The sequence below is a fragment of the Oncorhynchus mykiss genome, chromosome 15 (assembly GCF_013265735.2).
Source record: "Oncorhynchus mykiss isolate Arlee chromosome 15, USDA_OmykA_1.1, whole genome shotgun sequence".
NCBI classification, from domain to species: Eukaryota; Metazoa; Chordata; class Actinopteri; order Salmoniformes; family Salmonidae; genus Oncorhynchus; species Oncorhynchus mykiss.
In genome coordinates, this window is record NC_048579.1 from 6,239,396 (window position 1) to 6,259,267 (window position 19,872).

The 19,872-nt window shown below is 43.8% G+C and overlaps 1 protein-coding gene across 1 annotated transcript in view; it reads left to right on the plus strand.

The window, feature by feature from the left end:
- The first annotated feature begins 3,496 nt into the window (after positions 1–3,496).
- The window catches only part of LOC110490886 (phospholipid phosphatase-related protein type 5-like), an 85,191-nt gene continuing 68,815 nt past the window's right edge, over positions 3,497–19,872 (plus strand). Inside the window, exon 1 of the mRNA XM_036945685.1 lies at positions 3,497–4,002. Within this exon, the coding sequence (XP_036801580.1) occupies positions 3,772–4,002 (231 nt within the window). The 5' untranslated portion in view covers positions 3,497–3,771. The remainder of the gene's footprint in view (positions 4,003–19,872) is intronic.

Here is a 19,872-nt window from a genome sequence, read left to right on the forward strand (position 1 = left end):
ACTGTCAGCTTTTAAAAAAAAAAAAAAAAAAAAAACAATAAACCAAGGTCTCTCGTTCAGCATTCGGCGTTCAAGAGCGTTTCAACAAAAAACTTACGTCGCTCTTGGATGCTCTCCCTGTCTCCCTTACAACTTCCCCTCCCACCTCCCCCTAATCGTGAAGTGCATTCTGGTGGACGACTGATCTTGTAAAGGAAGCGGTCTAACCTAAACGACGCTAAACAAACAAAGTCTATTCCATAGGCAATGTTGAGGGACCTGAGCTGGCGTTTGACCCCATCGTAGCGTTTTCTTTTTCGGGAGAGGTCCGCGGATAGGTCAGGGAAGCACATGGTCTCAGCCACCGTACATCACTTTGTCGTTGGCCCTGGCTTTTTGCATCACTCTGACTTGTCTTGAATGTTGAGAAACTTTATGGTAAGGACTCGGAGAGAGGGGTGGCTTCTCGGGCATGTAGGATCTGGAAGCCAATGGGCACTTTCAATGCACAGCGGGTCCGGAAAAATGTTCGGCCACAATGCTTCGGGCAGCCATCTCTTGGGAAAAGCAACTGCGTCACCATTTTCCTATTTTTAGGGTAAATTAACCAGTCTGAATATTATAATATAATCTAGTTGTCTGGGTTACATGTACAATAGTATAATATAATCTAGTTGTCTGGGTTACATGTACAATAGTATAATATAATCTAGTTTTCTGGGTTACATGTACAATATTATAATATAATCTAGTTGTCTGGGTTACATGTACAATAGTATAATATAATCTAGTTGTCTGGGTTACATGTACAATATTATAATATAATCTAGTTGTCTGGGTTACATGTACAATATTATAATATAATCTAGTTGTCTGGGTTACATGTACAATAGTATAATATAATCTAGTTGTCTGGGTTACATGTACAATATTATAATATAATCTAGTTGTCTGGGTTACATGTACAATATTATAATATAATCTAGTTGTCTGGGTTACATGTACAATATTCTAATATAATCTAGTTGTCTTGGTTACATGTACAATAGTATAATATAATCTAGTTGTCTGGGTTACATGTACAATAGTATAATATAATCTAGTTGTCTGGGTTACATGTACAATATAATCTAGTTGTCTGGGTTACATGTATAATATATTCTAGTTTTCTGGGTTACATGTACAATATTATAATATAATCTAGTTGTCTGGGTTACATGTACAATATTATAATATAATCTAGTTGTCTGGGTTACATGTACAATATTATAATATAATCTAGTTGTCTGGGTTACATGTACAATATTATAATATAATCTAGTTGTCTGGGTTACATGTACAATATTCTAATATAATCTAGTTGTCTTGGTTACATGTACAATAGTATAATATAATCTAGTTGTCTGGGTTACATGTACAATAGTATAATATAATCTAGTTGTCTGGGTTACATGTACAATATAATCTAGTTGTCTGGGTTACATGTATAATATATTCTAGTTTTCTGGGTTACATGTACAATATTATAATATAATCTAGTTGTCTGGGTTACATGTACAATATTATAATATAATCTAGTTGTCTGGGTTACATGTACAATATTATAATATAATCTAGTTGTCTGGGTTACATGTACAATATTATAATATAATCTAGTTGTCTGGGTTACATGTACAATATTCTAATATAATCTAGTTGTCTTGGTTACATGTACAATAGTATAATATAATCTAGTTGTCTGGGTTACATGTACAATAGTATAATATAATCTAGTTGTCTGGGTTACATGTACAATATTCTAATATAATCTAGTTGTCTTGGTTACATGTACAATAGTATAATATAATCTAGTTGTCTGGGTTACATGTACAATAGTATAATATAATCTAGTTCTCTGGGTTACATGTACAATATAATCTAGTTATCTGGGTTACATGTACAATATAATCTAGTTATCTGGGTTACATGTACAATATAATCTAGTTATCTGGGTTACATGTACAATAGTATAATATAATCTAGTTGTCTGGGTTACATGTACAATAGTATAATATAATCTAGTTGTTTTGGTTACATGTACAATAGTATAATATAATCTAGTTGTCTGGGTAACATGTACAATATTATAATATAATCTAGTTCTCTGGGTTACATGTACAATATAATCTAGTTATCTGGGTTACATGTACAATATAATCTAGTTATCTGGGTTACATGTACAATAGTATAATATAATCTAGTTGTCTGGGTTACATGTACAATAGTATAATATAATCTAGTTGTCTGGGTTACATGTACAATATTATAATATAATCTAGTTGTCTGGGTTACATGTACAATATTATAATATAATCTAGTTGTCTGGGTTACATGTACAATATTCTAATATAATCTAGTTGTCTTGGTTACATGTACAATAGTATAATATAATCTAGTTGTCTGGGTTACATGTACAATAGTATAATATAATCTAGTTGTCTGGGTTACATGTACAATATAATCTAGTTGTCTGGGTTACATGTACAATAGTATAATATATTCTAGTTTTCTGGGTTACATGTACAATATTATAATATAATCTAGTTGTCTGGGTTACATGTACAATATTATAATATAATCTAGTTGTCTGGGTTACATGTACAATAGCATAATATAATCTAGTTGTCTGGGTTACATGTACAATATGATCTAGTTGTCTGGGTTACATGTACAATAGTATAATATAATCTAGTTGTCTGGGTTACATGTACAATATAATCTAGTTATCTGGGTTACATGTACAATAGTATAATATAATCTAGTTGTCTGGGTTACATGTACAATAGTATAATATAATCTAGTTGTTTTGGTTACATGTACAATAGTATAATATAATCTAGTTGTCTGGGTTACATGTACAATATTATAATATAATCTAGTTCTCTGGGTTACATGTACAATATAATCTAGTTATCTGGGTTACATGTACAATATAATCTAGTTATCTGGGTTACATGTACAATAGTATAATATAATCTAGTTGTCTGGGTTACATGTACAATAGTATAATATAATCTAGTTGTCTGGGTTACATGTACAATAGTATAATATATTCTAGTTCTCTGGGTTACATGTACAATAGTATAATAATCTAGTTAATAATCTAATCTAATAATAGTTGTCTGGAGTGTAGACTAGTGTGGTTGACATCAGATTTAATTACTGCGTTCTGTTGGAGTCTTTCGGACACACGCGGACGCGCAAATAATGAATATTAATTAGGAATGGTACATTTCTCTCCAAAGGGCACTAATGCTGACGCACGTTTTAGACTGACGGTTACGATGATTTGGAGCCGAATCTAAAGCTCTAAGAGTTGCTCAGAGTCAGTCATCCACTGCCCGTGCTCAACGGACAGACAAAGTGCAGCGCTTCCTCTTTCTGTCATCCTGCCCACGGTAAATAGTAGCGAAACGCGACTGCCACTGTACACACACACGCACGCACGCACACACACACACACACATTCATCCTAGAATCAGACCCACGGCTGCGCTCCCTCCTTCCCTCCCTCCCACTCACCAAGTTTCCGTCTCTGTCTCGTTCATTCCGGTTCCAGGGACCAACACCGTGTGCCATGACAGAAAAAGGCTCTGTGAATATTATCGGCAATGCCTTTTAACAAGCATTAATGGCAGTAGGAAACACGTGGTGCTGACCGGAGTTGTGATGGTCAGGCTGTTGCGCTAGTCTAGGGCGGAGAAGGCGTCATGAATGGCAGGGCTTTCTCTCCTCAGTGAAGTGATTTGTTAAATGTTCATTCCTCTACCTTTCACGAACATGCTTTATTTTCAGCTGGTGATCATGGCGGGGACAGTCATGCTAGCATACTACTTCGAGTACACGGACACGTTCAACGTGCACGTCCAAGGGTTCTTCTGCTATGACAATGCCTACGTGAAGCCGTACCTCGGACCGGAGGAGTCCAGCGCGATCCCACCGACTTTACTGTATGCGCTCGTGGCAGGGGTCCCTACAGTTGTGGTGAGTTGATCTATATTCACTATTTCTATGATGGGTGTGTATTGGAATAGACTGCAGAAGAATATATTAAGGATCATAGATTAGTTTATGTTACAGTAGAGTTTACATTTCGTGACCAATTACATGTTGATAGGAAATGAATTTGCATGTGAAAATACACTGAGCTTGGACGATAAATCACAATACTCGCTGACAGCAATTGATTCCTGTCTCGAGTTGCCATAGCAATTACTGGATACATGTTGATTCAGACTGGCATTTAATGTTACTGACATCTAATGTACTCTGCATCTTTATGTCAGGGTTGATGAATTCATAGATATAAAAGTCCTAGATCGAACATACAAATTAGTAATGAAGTCCGTGCACGGCCAGAAGTCTGAACTCAATGGTGGCACAACACACACTTAGGGCAATACTTACCTTTTAATCAGATTTAGAAAGTTGCCCTGGGCTCAACTAGACCCCCCTGTCAGGTATGCCTTCTTTGACTTCATTACAGCCCTGTTCTAGATGACTTCATTACAATGTCCTGTTCTAGATGACTTCATTACAGCCCTTTTCTAGATGACTTCATTACAATGTCCTGTTCTAGATGACTTCATTACTATGTCCTGTTCTAGGTGACTTCATTACAGCCCTGTTCTAGATGACTTCATTACAGCCCTGTTCTAGATGACTTCATTACAATGTCCTGTTCTAGATTACTTCCTTACAGCCCTGTTCTAGATGACTTCATTACAGCCCTGTTCTAGATGACTTCATTACAGCCCTGTTCTAGATGACTTCATTACAGCCCTGTTCTAGATGACTTCATTACAATGTCCTGTTCTAGATGACTTCATTACAGCCCTTTTCTAGATGACTTCATTACAATGTCCTGTTCTAGATGACTTCATTACTATGTCCTGTTCTAGGTGACTTCATTACAGCCCTGTTCTAGATGACTTCATTACAGCCCTGTTCTAGATGACTTCATTACAATGTCCTGTTCTAGATTACTTCCTTACAGCCCTGTTCTAGATGACTTCATTACAGCCCTGTTCTAGATGACTTCATTACAGCCCTGTTCTAGATGACTTCATTACAGCCCTGTTCTAGATGACTTCATTACAGTCCTGGTCTAGATGACTTCATTACAGCCCTGTTCTAGATGACTTCATTACACTGTCCTGTTCTAGGTGACTTCATTACAGTCCTGTTCTAGATGACTTCATTACAGCCCTGTTCTAGATGACTTCATTACAGCCCTGTTCTAGATGACTTCATTACAATGTCCTGTTCTAGATGACTTCATTACAGCCCTGTTCTAGATGACTTCATTACAGCCCTGTTCTAGATGACTTCATTACAGCCCTGTTCTAGATGACTTCATTACAGCCCTGTTCTAGATGACTTCATTACAATGTCCTGTTCTAGATGACTTCATTACAGCCCTGTTCTAGATGACTTCATTACAATGTCCTGTTCTAGATGACTTCATTACAATGCCCTGGTCTAGATGACTACATTACAATGTCCTATTCTAGATGACTTCATTATAATGTCCTGGTCTAGATGACTTCATTACAATGTCCTGTTCTAGATGACTTCATTACAGCCCTGTTCTAGATGACTTCATTACAGCCCTGTTCTAGATGACTTCATTACAGCCCTGTTCTAGATGACTTCATTACAGCCCTGTTCTAGATGACTTCATTACAGCCCTGTTCTAGATGACTTCATTACAATGTCCTGTTCTAGTTGACTTCATTACATTCCTGTTCTAGTTGACTTCATTACAGCCCTGTTCTAGTTGACTTCATTACAGCCCTGTTCTAGATGACTTCATTACAATGTCCTGGTCTAGATGACTTCATTACAATGTCCTGTTCTAGTTGACTTCATCACAGCCCTGTTCTAGCTGACTACATTCCAGCCCTGTTCTAGATGACTTCATTACAATGTCCTGTTCTAGATGACTTCATTACAGCCCTGTTGTAGATGACTTCATTACAGCCCTGTCCTAGATGACTTCATTACAGCCCTGTTGTAGATGACTTCATTACAGCCCTGTTCTAGATGACTTCATTACAGCCCTGTTCTAGATGACTTCATTACAGCCCTGTTCTAGATGACTTCATTACAGCCCTGTTCTAGATGACTTCATTACAATGTCCTGTTCTAGTTGACTTCATTACATTCCTGTTCTAGTTGACTTCATTACAGCCCTGTTCTAGTTGACTTCATTACAGCCCTGTTCTAGATGACTTCATTACAATGGCCTGGTCTAGATGACTTCATTACAATGTCCTGTTCTAGTTGACTTCATCACAGCCCTGTTCTAGCTGACTACATTACAGCCCTGTTCTAGATGACTTCATTACAATGTCCTGTTCTATATGACTTCATTACAGCCCTGTTGTAGATGACTTCATTACAGCCATGTTCTAGATGACTTCATTACAGCCCTGTCCTAGATGACTTCATTACAGCCCTGTTCTAGATGACTTCATTACAGCCCTGTTCTAGATGACTTCATTACAATGTCCTGTTCTAGATGACTTCATTACAGCCCTGTTCTAGATGACTTCATTACAGCCCTGTTCTAGATGACTTCATTACAATGTCCTGTTCTAGTTGACTTCATTACATTCCTGTTCTAGTTGACTTCATTACAGCCCTGTTCTAGTTGACTTCATTACAGCCCTGTTCTAGATGACTTCATTACAATGGCCTGGTCTAGATGACTTCATTACAATGTCCTGTTCTAGTTGACTTCATCACAGCCCTGTTCTAGCTGACTACATTACAGCCCTGTTCTAGATGACTTCATTACAATGTCCTGTTCTATATGACTTCATTACAGCCCTGTTGTAGATGACTTCATTACAGCCATGTTCTAGATGACTTCATTACAGCCCTCTCCTAGATGACTTCATTACAGCCCTGTTCTAGATGACTTCATTACAGCCCTGTTCTAGATGACTTCATTACAGCCCTGTTCTAGATGACTTCATTACAATGTCCTGTTCTAGATGACTTCAATACAGCCCTGTTCTAGATGACTTCATTACAATGTCCTGTTCCAGATGACTTCATTACAGCCCTGTTCTAGATGACTTCATTACAGTCCTGTTCTAGATGACTTCATTACAGCCCTGTTCTAGATGACTTCATTACAGTCCTGTTCTAGATTACTTCATTACAGCCCTGTTCTAGTTGACTTCATTACAGCCTTGTTCTAGATGACTTCATTACAGCCCTGTCCTAGTTGACTTCATTACAGCCCTGTTCTTGATGACTTCATTACAAAGTCCTGGTCTAGATGACTTTATTACAATGTCCTGTTCTAGTTGATGTCTTATTTAACTAGGTGATGTCAAATACAATTTTATTTGTCACATGCTTTGTGAACAACAGGTAGACTAACAGTGACATGCTTATTTATGTGTCTTTTTCCAACGATGCAGAGAGAAAGATTAATATATATTAGATAAATAAAAATGGAAATAGTAACACAAGGAATAGTGAATAACAAACAACAATAAGGATTAAAACTATCATGTTTATATACAGGAGTACCAGGTAATATCATGGTTATATACAGGAAGTACCAGGTAATAACATGGCTATATACAGGGAGTACCAGGTAATATCATGGTTATATACAGGAGTACCAGGTAATATCATGGTTATATACAGGAGTACCAGGTAATATCATGTTTATATACAGGAGTACCAGGTAATATCATGGTTATATACAGGAATTACCAGGTAATAACATGGCTATATACAGGAAGTACCAGGTAATAACATGGTTATATACAGGGAGTACCAGGTAATTACATGGCTATATACAGGAGTACCAGGTAATATCATGGTTATATACAGGGAGTACCAGGTAATAACATGGCTATATACAGGGAGTACCAGGTAATAACATGGCTATATACAGGGAATACCAGTATCAAGTCCATGTGCAGAAGGGTCACAAGGTAATTGAGGTAGCTATGTACATATAGATAGGGGTAAAGTGACAAGGCTACAGATGGATAACACACTGAGCTTTAGCTGCAGCAAATGTGGAGGAATAGCATTAGTGTGTGTGTGTGTGTGTGTGTGTGTGTGTGTGTGTGTGTGTGTGTGTGTGTGTGTGTGTGGTGTCAATATCCATGTGTGAGCATGTTATGTGTGCAGGCAGTGTGTATGTGTGTGTTGGGGTGTCAGTGTAAGTATGTGTGAGGGTAGAGTCCAGTGTGTGTAAGGGTAGAGTCCGATGTGCGTGAGAGTAGAGTCCGATGTGAGTGAGGGTAGAGTCCAATGTGCGTGAGGGTAGAGTCCAATGTGTGTGAGAGTAGAGTCCAATGTGCGTGAGGGTAGAGTCCAATGTGCGTGAGGGTAGAGTCCAATGTGCGTGAGGGTAGAGTCCAATGTGCGTGAGGGTAGAGTCCAGTGTGAGTGAGGGTAGAGTCCACTGTGAGTGAGGGTAGAGTCCAATGTGTGTGAGAGTAGAGTCCAATGTGCGTGAGGGTAGAGTCCAATGTGTGTGAGAGTAGAGTCCAATGTGCGTGAGGGTAGAGTCCAATGTGTGTGAGGGTAAAGTCCAATGTGTGTGAGAGTAGAGTCCAGTGTGCGTGAGGGTAGAGTCCAATGTGCGTGAGGGTAGAGTCCAGTGTGCGTGAGGGTAGAGTCCAGTGTGAGTGAGGGTAGAGTCCAATGTGCGTGAGGGTAGAGTCCAGTGTGAGTGAGGGTAGAGTCCAATGTGTGTGAGAGTAGAGTCCAATGTGCGTGAGGGTAGAGTCCAATGTGCGTGAGGGTAGAGTCCAATGTGCGTGAGGGTAGAGTCCAGTGTGAGTGAGGGTAGAGTCCAATGTGAGTGAGGGTAGAGTCCAATGTGTGTGAGAGTAGAGTCCAATGTGCGTGAGGGTAGAGTCCAATGTGTGTGAGAGTAGAGTCCAATGTGCGTGAGGGTAGAGTCCAATGTGTGTGAGGGTAGAGTCCAATGTGTGTGAGAGTAGAGTCCAGTGTGTGTGAGAGTAGAGTCCAGTGTGCGTGAGGGTAGAGTCCAGTGTGAGTGAGGGTAGAGTCCAGTGTGAGTGAGGGTAGAGTCCAGTGTGCGTGAGGGTAGAGTCCAGTGTGAGTGAGGGTAGAGTCCAGTGTGTGTGAGGGTAGAGTCCAGTGTGTGTGAGAGTAGAGTCCAATGTGCGTGAGGATAGAGTCCAATGTGCGTGAGGGTAGAGTCCAGTGTGAGTGAGGGTAGAGTCCAGTGTGTGTGAGAGTAGAGTCCAATGTGCGTGAGGGTAGAGTCCAGTGTGAGTGAGGGTAGAGTCCAGTGTGCGTGAGTATAGAGTCCAGTGTGCGTGAGGGTAGAGTCCAGTGTGAGTGAGGGTAGAGTCCAGTGTGAGTGAGGGTAGAGTCCAGTGTGAGTGAGAGTAGAGTCCAGTGTGCGTGAGGGTAGAGTCCAGTGTGCGTGAGGGTAGAGTCCAGTGTGAGTGAGGGTAGAGTCCAGTGTGAGTGAGAGTAGAGTCCAGTGTGCGTGAGGGTAGAGTCCAGTGTGCGTGAGGGTAGAGTCCAGTGTGAGTGAGGGTAGAGTCCAGTATGTGTGAGGGTAGAGTCCAGTGTGAGTGAGGGTAGAGTCCAGTGTGAGTGAGGGTAGAGTCCAGTGTGCGTGAGGGTAGAGTCCAGTGTGAGTGAGGGTAGAGTCCAGTGTGAGTGAGAGTAGAGTCCAGTGTGCGTGAGGGTAGAGTCCAGTGTGCGTGAGGGTAGAGTCCAGTGTGAGTGAGGGTAGAGTCCAGTATGTGTGAGGGTAGAGTCCAGTGTGAGTGAGGGTAGAGTCCAATGTGCGTGAGGGTAGAGTCCAATGTGTGTGAGGGTAGAGTCCAGTGTGAGTGAGAGTAGAGTCCAGTGTGCGTGAGGGTAGAGTCCAGTGTGAGTGAGGGTAGAGTCCAATGTGCGTGAGGGTAGAGTCCAATGTGTGTGAGGGTAGAGTCCAGTGTGAGTGAGAGTAGAGTCCAGTGTGCGTGAGGGTAGAGTCCAGTGTGAGTGAGGGTAGAGTCCAATGTGCGTGAGGGTAGAGTCCAGTGTGAGTGAGGGTAGAGTCCAATGTGCGTGAGGGTAGAGTCCAGTGTGAGTGAGGGTAGAGTCCAATGTGCGTGAGGGTAGAGTCCAGTGTGAGTGAGAGTAGAGTCCAGTGTGCGTGAGGGTAGAGTCCAGTGTGAGTGAGGGTAGAGTCCAATGTGCGTGAGGGTAGAGTCCAATGTGAGTGAGGGTAGAGTCCAGTGTGAGTGAGGGTAGAGTCCAATGTGAGTGAGGGTAGAGTCCAGTGTGAGTGAGGGTAGAGTCCAGTGTGAGTGAGGGTAGAGTCCAGTGTGAGTGAGGGTAGAGTCCAGTGTGTGTGAGGGTAGAGTCCAGTGTGAGTGAGGGTAGAGTCCAGTGTGTGTGAGGGTAGAGTCCAGTGTGAGTGAGGGTAGAGTCCAGTGTGCGTGAGGGTAGAGTCCAGTGTGAGTGAGGGTAGAGTCCAGTGTGAGTGAGGGTAGAGTCCAGTGTGCGTGAGGGTAGAGTCCAGTGTGAGTGAGGGTAGAGTCCAGTGTGTGTGAGGGTAGAGTCCAGTGTGTGTGAGAGTAGAGTCCAATGTGCGTGAGGATAGAGTCCAATGTGCGTGAGGGTAGAGTCCAGTGTGAGTGAGGGTAGAGTCCAGTGTGTGTGAGAGTAGAGTCCAATGTGCGTGAGGGTAGAGTCCAGTGTGAGTGAGGGTAGAGTCCAGTGTGCGTGAGTATAGAGTCCAGTGTGCGTGAGGGTAGAGTCCAGTGTGAGTGAGGGTAGAGTCCAGTGTGAGTGAGGGTAGAGTCCAGTGTGAGTGAGAGTAGAGTCCAGTGTGCGTGAGGGTAGAGTCCAGTGTGCGTGAGGGTAGAGTCCAGTGTGAGTGAGGGTAGAGTCCAGTGTGAGTGAGAGTAGAGTCCAGTGTGCGTGAGGGTAGAGTCCAGTGTGCGTGAGGGTAGAGTCCAGTGTGAGTGAGGGTAGAGTCCAGTATGTGTGAGGGTAGAGTCCAGTGTGAGTGAGGGTAGAGTCCAGTGTGAGTGAGGGTAGAGTCCAGTGTGCGTGAGGGTAGAGTCCAGTGTGAGTGAGGGTAGAGTCCAGTGTGAGTGAGAGTAGAGTCCAGTGTGCGTGAGGGTAGAGTCCAGTGTGCGTGAGGGTAGAGTCCAGTGTGAGTGAGGGTAGAGTCCAGTATGTGTGAGGGTAGAGTCCAGTGTGAGTGAGGGTAGAGTCCAATGTGCGTGAGGGTAGAGTCCAATGTGTGTGAGGGTAGAGTCCAGTGTGAGTGAGAGTAGAGTCCAGTGTGCGTGAGGGTAGAGTCCAGTGTGAGTGAGGGTAGAGTCCAATGTGCGTGAGGGTAGAGTCCAATGTGTGTGAGGGTAGAGTCCAGTGTGAGTGAGAGTAGAGTCCAGTGTGCGTGAGGGTAGAGTCCAGTGTGAGTGAGGGTAGAGTCCAATGTGCGTGAGGGTAGAGTCCAGTGTGAGTGAGGGTAGAGTCCAATGTGCGTGAGGGTAGAGTCCAGTGTGAGTGAGGGTAGAGTCCAATGTGCGTGAGGGTAGAGTCCAGTGTGAGTGAGAGTAGAGTCCAGTGTGCGTGAGGGTAGAGTCCAGTGTGAGTGAGGGTAGAGTCCAATGTGCGTGAGGGTAGAGTCCAATGTGAGTGAGGGTAGAGTCCAGTGTGAGTGAGGGTAGAGTCCAATGTGAGTGAGGGTAGAGTCCAGTGTGAGTGAGGGTAGAGTCCAGTGTGAGTGAGGGTAGAGTCCAGTGTGAGTGAGGGTAGAGTCCAGTGTGTGTGAGGGTAGAGTCCAGTGTGAGTGAGGGTAGAGTCCAGTGTGTGTGAGGGTAGAGTCCAGTGTGAGTGAGGGTAGAGTCCAGTGTGAGTGAGGGTAGAGTCCAGTGTGTGTGAGGGTAGAGTCCAGTGTGAGTGAGAGTAGAGTCCAGTGTGCGTGAGGGTAGAGTCCAGTGTGAGTGAGAGTAGAGTCCAGTGTGAGTGAGGGTAGAGTCCAGTGTGAGTGAGGGTAGAGTCCAGTATGTGTGAGGGTAGAGTCCAGTGTGAGTGAGGGTAGAGTCCAATGTGCGTGAGGGTAGAGTCCAATGTGTGTGAGGGTAGAGTCCAGTGTGAGTGAGAGTAGAGTCCAGTGTGCGTGAGGGTAGAGTCCAGTGTGAGTGAGGGTAGAGTCCAATGTGCGTGAGGGTAGAGTCCAATGTGTGTGAGGGTAGAGTCCAGTGTGAGTGAGAGTAGAGTCCAGTGTGAGTGAGGGTAGAGTCCAATGTGCGTGAGGGTAGAGTCCAGTGTGAGTGAGAGTAGAGTCCAGTGTGCGTGAGGGTAGAGTCCAGTGTGAGTGAGGGTAGAGTCCAATGTGCGTGAGGGTAGAGTCCAATGTGAGTGAGGGTAGAGTCCAGTGTGAGTGAGGGTAGAGTCCAGTGTGAGTGAGAGTAGAGTCCAGTGTGAGTGAGGGTAGAGTCCAGTGTGCGTGAGAGTAGAGTCCAGTGTGAGTGAGGGTAGAGTCCAGTGTGAGTGAGGGTAGAGTCCAATGTGCGTGAGGGTAGAGTCCAGTGTGAGTGAGAGTAGAGTCCAGTGTGAGTGAGAGTAGAGTCCAATGTGAGTGAGAGTAGAGTCCAATGTGAGTGAGAGTAGAGTCCAGTGTGCGTGAGGGTAGAGTCCGGTGTGAGTGAGAGTAGAGTCCGGTGTGAGTGAGGGTAGAGTCCAATGTGTGTGTGTGAGGGTAGAGTCCAATGTGTGTGTGGTTAGAGTCAGTGTTATTTAAAAGATCAATGCAGGAAGTCCCGGTAGCCATTTGATTAGCTGTTTAGCAGTCAGGATTAGCAGTCTGGATTAGCAGTCTGGATTAGCAGTCTGGATTAGCAGTCTGGATTAGCAGCCTGGATTAGCAGTCTGGATTAGCAGTCTGGATTAGCAGTCTGGATTAGAAGTCTGGATTAGCAGCCTGGATTAGCAGTCTGGATTAGCAGTCTGGATTAGCAGTCTGGATTAGCAGTCTGGATTAGCAGTCTGGATTAGCAGCCTGGATTAGCAGTCTGGTTTAGCAGCCTGGTTTAGCAGCCTGGTTTAACAGCCTGGTTTAGCAGTCTGGATTTGCAGTCTGGATTAGCAGCCTGGTTTAGCAGCCTGGTTTAGCAGTCTTGTTTAGCAGTCTTATGGCTTGGCTGTAGAAGCTGTTCAGGTTCCTGTTGGTTCCAGACTTGGTGCACTGGTACCACTTGCCGTGAGGTAGCAGAGAGAACAGTCTATGGCTTGGGTGGGTGGAGTATTTAACATTTCTTTGGGCCTTCCTCTGACACCGGCAGGTATAGAGGTCACCGGCAGGTATAGAGGTCACCGGCAGGTATAGAGGTCCTGGGTGGCAGTGCCAACACTTTACATGTTTAATTTATATTTTTGTTCAGTAGAGATGAAAACTCTCTTGTTAAATAGTATGGTCTACAGCATATCATGAGCTATTCTAATTCAGGGGTGTGGAAACATCGAGACTTTAATATTTAATATTAGAGATGTTAACAGTTGTTAACAAAGTGACCACCCCATCCTTGACTTTTACAAAACACTGCCGTTCTGTCCTGACGATGTGTAGAAAAAACCAGCTAGATTCATATTTACCTTGTCCTCGTTCAGCCAACTGGCTCTGTATCTTGCAAGTCAGTGTAGAATAACACATCAGGTTTAACAATAATGAAAATACCTTGGTTATTTTTGACTTTTATAACCCCAGCTGCTGAGCGTAGGAGGTATGTCTAATGATCACATTTTGTAATATCTTTTAAGGTATAATAATGCCTTTAGAAAATCACTTCGTTTTGCCTATGAGATAAGATGTTTGGTGTCGAGTTTCCATATTTGAAAACAGTTGAAAATGAAGAATGATGGTTCTTTCTGCAAGCCGAACTGTAAGCCAAAAAACAATATAATATCTGGCCACTGTTCTCCACGCATAGGGACATGCATTCATGTCACTACAGATGGCATTTGAGCATTTGATTGGCAGAACGCACAAAGGGGAAATTCCCCTCTACCCAACTGCGTTTGTTCCCTATTCAAGAAAGAGATGATCACTTTCACTGGCATGAAACAGACAGATTCTATCGACGTGGGTAAAATACAGTCGTTTCAGAGGCTGCTGCCGCTCCACGTGATCCCCTATTGGACAGAGGGTCGAGGACCATACGGTTGTCAGTCATATCGAACTCCTCTTTCATGTAATGTTTCGACTGGGCGTCTCCAGTCTCCATTCAGAGATGCGTTGTGAATTCATGGACATATTTCAGATCTCGTCAACCACATTTTCAATTAAAAGACAAAAAATAAAAAATAAAAAACGTTATTTTCACTCCGCCAGTGTTAAGCCATGGTGTTGTGATATAAGGCTACAAACATATCTACGTGTTGTATATCTAGTCATTATATGACACTGACAACATCGTTGGGTTTTGTTGGTAACAGCAACAACCAAAGGAAAGTGTCTGCTAGATGGAGGATGACCTAAAACAGAATCACACGTTGATTTCCATCCCTGGTGTGCTCAAGATCTGTCTAGCTGTCACATACAGTGTGTGTGTGTGTGTGTGTGTGTGTGTGTGTGTGTGTGTGTGTGTGTGTGTGTGTGTGTGTGTGTGTGTGTACGTACGTGTGTGTGTGATCTATATAGTAGTGTTAGCAGAAAATATATATTGCCTCCTTAAAATGTGCTGTTTGGAGATTTCTTATTTGATTTACATTGGACGTAAATATACTACAGTCTATTAGACACATCGGGTTGCCTATATACAGTAAATAGACACTCTCAAACTGTTAGACGCTACAACCTTCCTAGGTTGATCAGGGCAGTCGCAGTGCATTAAATCTGTTCAATTAAGAAATTGGTCCATTCCAGAATATACGGGGTCAGTAGTTATATACAGGGTCAGTAGTTATATACAGGGTCAGTAGTTATATACAGGGACAGTAGTTATATACAGGGACAGTAGTTATATACAGGGTCAGTAGTTATATACAGGGTCAGTAGTTATATACAGGGTCAGTAGTTATATATAGGGACAGTTCCAGGGTCAGTAGTTATATACAGGGTCAGTAGGGTGAAGCACCAGCTGTCAGAGCAGCTCACAGATCACTGCACGTTTGAAGCAGGGCTTTCCTTTTCCCTCCTTAATTCTTTTATCCTCCACTTTTGAAAGGACCCAAGCTGGTGTGTGGTGGTGGTGTGTCTGGTTCTGTCTGTACGGCTGGTTCTGTCTGTACGGCTGGTTCTGTCTATACGGCTGGTTCTGTCTATACGGCTGGTTCTGTCTGTACGGCTGGTTCTGTCTGTACGGCTGGTTCTGTCAGTATGGCTGGTTCTGTCTGTACGGCTGGCCCTGTCTATACGGCTGGTTCTGTCTGTATGGCTGGTTCTGTCTGTACAGCTGGCCCTGTCTATACGGCTGGTTCTGTCTGTACGGCTGGTTCTGTCAGTATGGCTGGTTCTGTCTGTACGGCTGGCCCTGTCTATACGGCTGGTTCTGTCTATACGGCCGGTTCTGTCTGTACGGCTGGTTCTGTCTGTACGGCTGGTTCTGTCTGTACGGCTGGCCCTGTCTGTACGGCTGGTTCTGTCTGTACGGTTGGTTCTGTCTATACGGTTGGTTCTGTCTGTACGGCTGGTTCTGTCTGTACGGCTGGTTCTGTCTGTACGGCTGGTTCTGTTGGACTGGCTGGTTCGGTTGGTCTGTCTGTCTCTGTTGGACTGGCTGTCTCTGTTGGTCTGGCTGGTTCTGTTGGTCTGGCTGTCTCTGTTGGTCTGGCTGGTTCTGCTGGTGTGGCTGTCTGTGTTGGTCTGGCTGGTTCTGTTGGTCTGGCTGTCTCTGATGGTCTGGCTGGTTCTGTTGGTCTGGCTGTCTCTGTTGGTGTGGCTGGTTCTGTTGGTGTGGCTGGTTCTGTTGGTCTGGCTGTCTCTGTTGGTGTGGCTGGTTCTGTTGGTCTGGCTGTCTCTGTTGGTCTGGCTGGTTCTGTTGGTCTGGCTGGTTCTGTTGGTCTAGCTGGTTCTGTTGGTCTGGCTGTCTCTGTTGATCTGGCTGGTTCTGTTGGTCTGGCTGTCTCTGTTGGTCTGGCTGGTTCTGTTGGTCTAGCTGGTTCTGTTGGTCTGGCTGGTTCTGTTGGTGTGGCTGGTTCTGTTGGTCTGGCTGTCTCTGTTGGTCTGGCTGGTTCTGTTGGTCTGGCTGGTTCTGTTGGTCTAGCTGTCTCTGTTGGTGTGGCTGGTTCTGTTGGTCTGGATGTCTCTGTTGGTCTGGCTGGTTCTGTTGGTGTGGCTGGTTCTGTTGGTCTGGCTGGTTCTGTTGGTCTGGCTGGTTCTGTTGGTCTGGCTGTCTCTGTTGGTCTGGCTGGTTCTGTTGGTCTGGCTGGTTCTGTTGTTCTGGCTGGTTCTGTTGCTCTGGAGACAGAGGCTGGCTGAAAACATTTTTTGGTCTTTGGTATTTCTCCACACATGCTACATTCAATAGAAACATGATAGAGTTTTAATCAATTTGCAATAGAACGTAGTGTTTTGAATTGGCTTTGAATGAATCGTAGACCGATCATACATATATGCAAAATACCATTTAGATGAGTGTGGAAGGAAACAATCTGCCTTACTGATTGTCGGCTCTGTGTGCATCTGTTCATTCAGCAACTCCTCATCGGGGAGCTGGATGACGCAGACAACAGGGAGGCGATGAGGCTGATGCTTCAGCGAGAGCCAGAGGTTGTTTTTTGTTTGTTTGTTGATGTCCTAGAGATTTGCCGACGGCGGCACGGTGAGCCACCACCTGCACATTTTTTTTTACCAGGTGGTAACCTTGGTAACTGCAAGGGGGGATGCCTACAGACACAAGAGAGGAAGTGTCACGGTCGGGGACCAGACTTCTGTGTAAACCAGCCGCCACATTTCCCCCCCATTACTGCCTCGACAACAGATATTTGCGTTCTGCAGAAGCGGTATAGGTGTTGATGTGTTGGCCGTGGCTGATGCAACAGAGCTTGGAGATGACTCCCGGGTAGCACCGGCATGCTGACTACACACAGTTTGTGATGTGGCGGCATGGAGCCCCTTGGTGCAGGAAACCCGAGTTTGTCATCCCCAGTTGCTGTGTTTGGAAAATCAGGGACACTCGATCCCCATTCACAGAACACTGGGTTCCACCCTGGGCGCTTGGATTCTCAAAGAGTGTCACATGATGACATACTAGTGTTATGACCAAAGAGTGTCACATGATGACACACTAGTGTTATGACCAGAGTGTCACATGATGACACACTAGTGTTATGACCAGAGTGTCACATGATGACACACTAGTGTTATGACCAAAGAGCGTCCGTTGCCAGACACTTATCGGCACGACGTTAGGTACTGACATGTCACCTGCTGTGAACAGAACACATCCTCTCCCTCAGTTTGAGTTCTCCGCACACAAACACCTACCAGGTATGTCTTCAGGACATCAGAAACCTTCTAAACTGGGCACAACATGTCATATCAAAGATTGAAAAAGGTTGTTAGTTTATTTCTCACGCAAAAGTATCACCACTGCACTTTCTCCCAGCACAACAAATGTTAAAATGGGAAAATGTCTGAACTTTTATTTTCCATCTGAAAGTGAATAAATCATTTTACATTAGTTTGTTTTGCATATGTTTTTCTCTGGATATAAAGTGTTAAAATGCACAATTTTACATATTTTAGACAGTGTTTGTCTATATTAGAAATTGGTTACCGTTGACATATAATTTGTTGAAATGTCACCCTCAAAACAACAGCTAACACCAATGACTTGTGCCGGGTCTATGCAGATAAATGAGAACTTACTCCAAACCGTGCTATTCAAGGAGACATGAGATATCCAATGAAATAAGACATAGGCATGAAATGATTAGGTTATGGTACCGATATTCCAGAGGGGTTTTCAACTGGAATATAAAACACATAACTAACCCTGGACAAATGAACTCAGCGACATATTTAAAGTGGTAACCAACGAGTCGTCCATGTCTCTCCCGCTTCTTGTGTTGTTTATATATTACAACCTGTGGTCGTGAGAGAGCGCTTGAGGATGAGGGAGTGGGCATGAGCGTGTGTCAAGAGAGCTAGGATGTAAACAGCTTATTTAAAAGGATGGCTAAAACATTTCTTGGTTAGTTAAAAGGGTTAACTTGCTTTTGATCATGTTCACATTGTATCTTAATATCTGAGAGCTGGAATCAGCGAGTCGTCCGCGACGCAACTCTTTTGTTATTTCATTCGTAAGGAAACCCAACACTCTCTCCATCTTTTTCTTTGTCACTTCTCTTTTCGTGTCGAGTCGATCCAATACTAATGACGATGATGCCTCTTCAGTAGAACATGTCTGAAACATGCTACCACAACTGTTCATCTACAACTAGAGCTCTGGCAGCTGACTGCTGTTGGGGAGGGGAGAGGATCTGCTCTGTGTTGTTTCAATAGGCTATAATCACATTGTCACTCTTAGTTTGTCTTCTAAACCAATGATTCGGTTTGCAAGTGACGACACTTTTTTTGTGAAGAGGCTTTTGGGAGGAGCTGCTTGGCAAATTGAAATGGGGGTGATCACGTGATGCCGGTGGGTGGGACTTTAAGTAATGCACTATCAAAAGTATGGCCATATTTACAGAGCAAAGTAAACATATGAAAATGGTCTGGCACTGCAGGCCCTCTGTACAGCATTATATCAATGCTAATGTCATCCCATTTCTTCACTATGCTAGCTGTCCATGTGTAGGTTTCTGTCACAGGTCTGTGTGTGTGTGGCCTGGTACATGGAGAAAGTGCTGTGTTTTGGGGTTGGGACTGGGAGGCAGGCAGGGAGGGAGGTCTCAGCCCTAGTTGCTTGATAATGGAGGCTTCGGAACGGGTCTTTAGAGAGGTCCAGCAGCAGGGGTCTTTACTGTTAATCTAGAGATGTATTCCAACAGATATAGCAGAACAAATATAATTGTTACTATGAGGGGTAAAGAATTATGTAGCACAAGAAACCTAAATTAAACCGCTTCTTTCAAATTCTGTCATTGTAATGTACATTGTGTAAAATGGTTTGAATGTATGTGGGTCTTTACCTGGGTTTCTCCAAGGGTTGCTGAGCTAGAGAATGATTATGTAGCTCCCGTATGGTCTCCAGGTTCACCTGTCTTTAATCTGTGGTTGACTTCCTCCTTCATCGACAGGAGGAGTTCTGCCTTTAATCTGTGGTTGACTTCCTCCTTCATCGACAGGAGGAGTTCTGCCTGGCCTTTAATCTGTGGTTGACTTCCTCCTTCATCGACAGGAGGAGTTCTGCCTGGCCTTTAATCTGTGGTTGACTTCCTCCTTCATCGACAGGATGAGTTCTGCCTTTAATCTGTGGTTGACTTCCTCCTTCATCAACAGGATGAGTTCTGCCTTTAATCTGTGGTTGACTTCCTCCTTCATCAACAGGATGAGTTCTGCCTTTAATCTGTGGTTGACTTCCTCCTTCATCGACAGGATGAGTTCTGCCTTTAATCTGTGGTTGACTTCCTCCTTCATCGACAGGATGAGTTCTGCCTTTAATCTGTGGTTGACTTCCTCCTTCATCGACAGGAGGAGTTCTGCCTTTAATCTGTGGTTGACTTCCTCCTTCATCGACAGGAGGAGTTCTGCCTTTAATCTGTGGTTGACTTCCTCCTTCCTCAAATCAAATGTATTTATTTATATAGCCCTTCGTACATCGGTTGATATCTCAAAGTGCTGTACAGAAACCCAGCCTAAAACCCCCAAACAGCAAGCAATGCAGGTGTAGCAGCACTAGTGCCGTTCAAAAGTTCTGGAGTCACTTAGATATGTCCTTGTTTTGG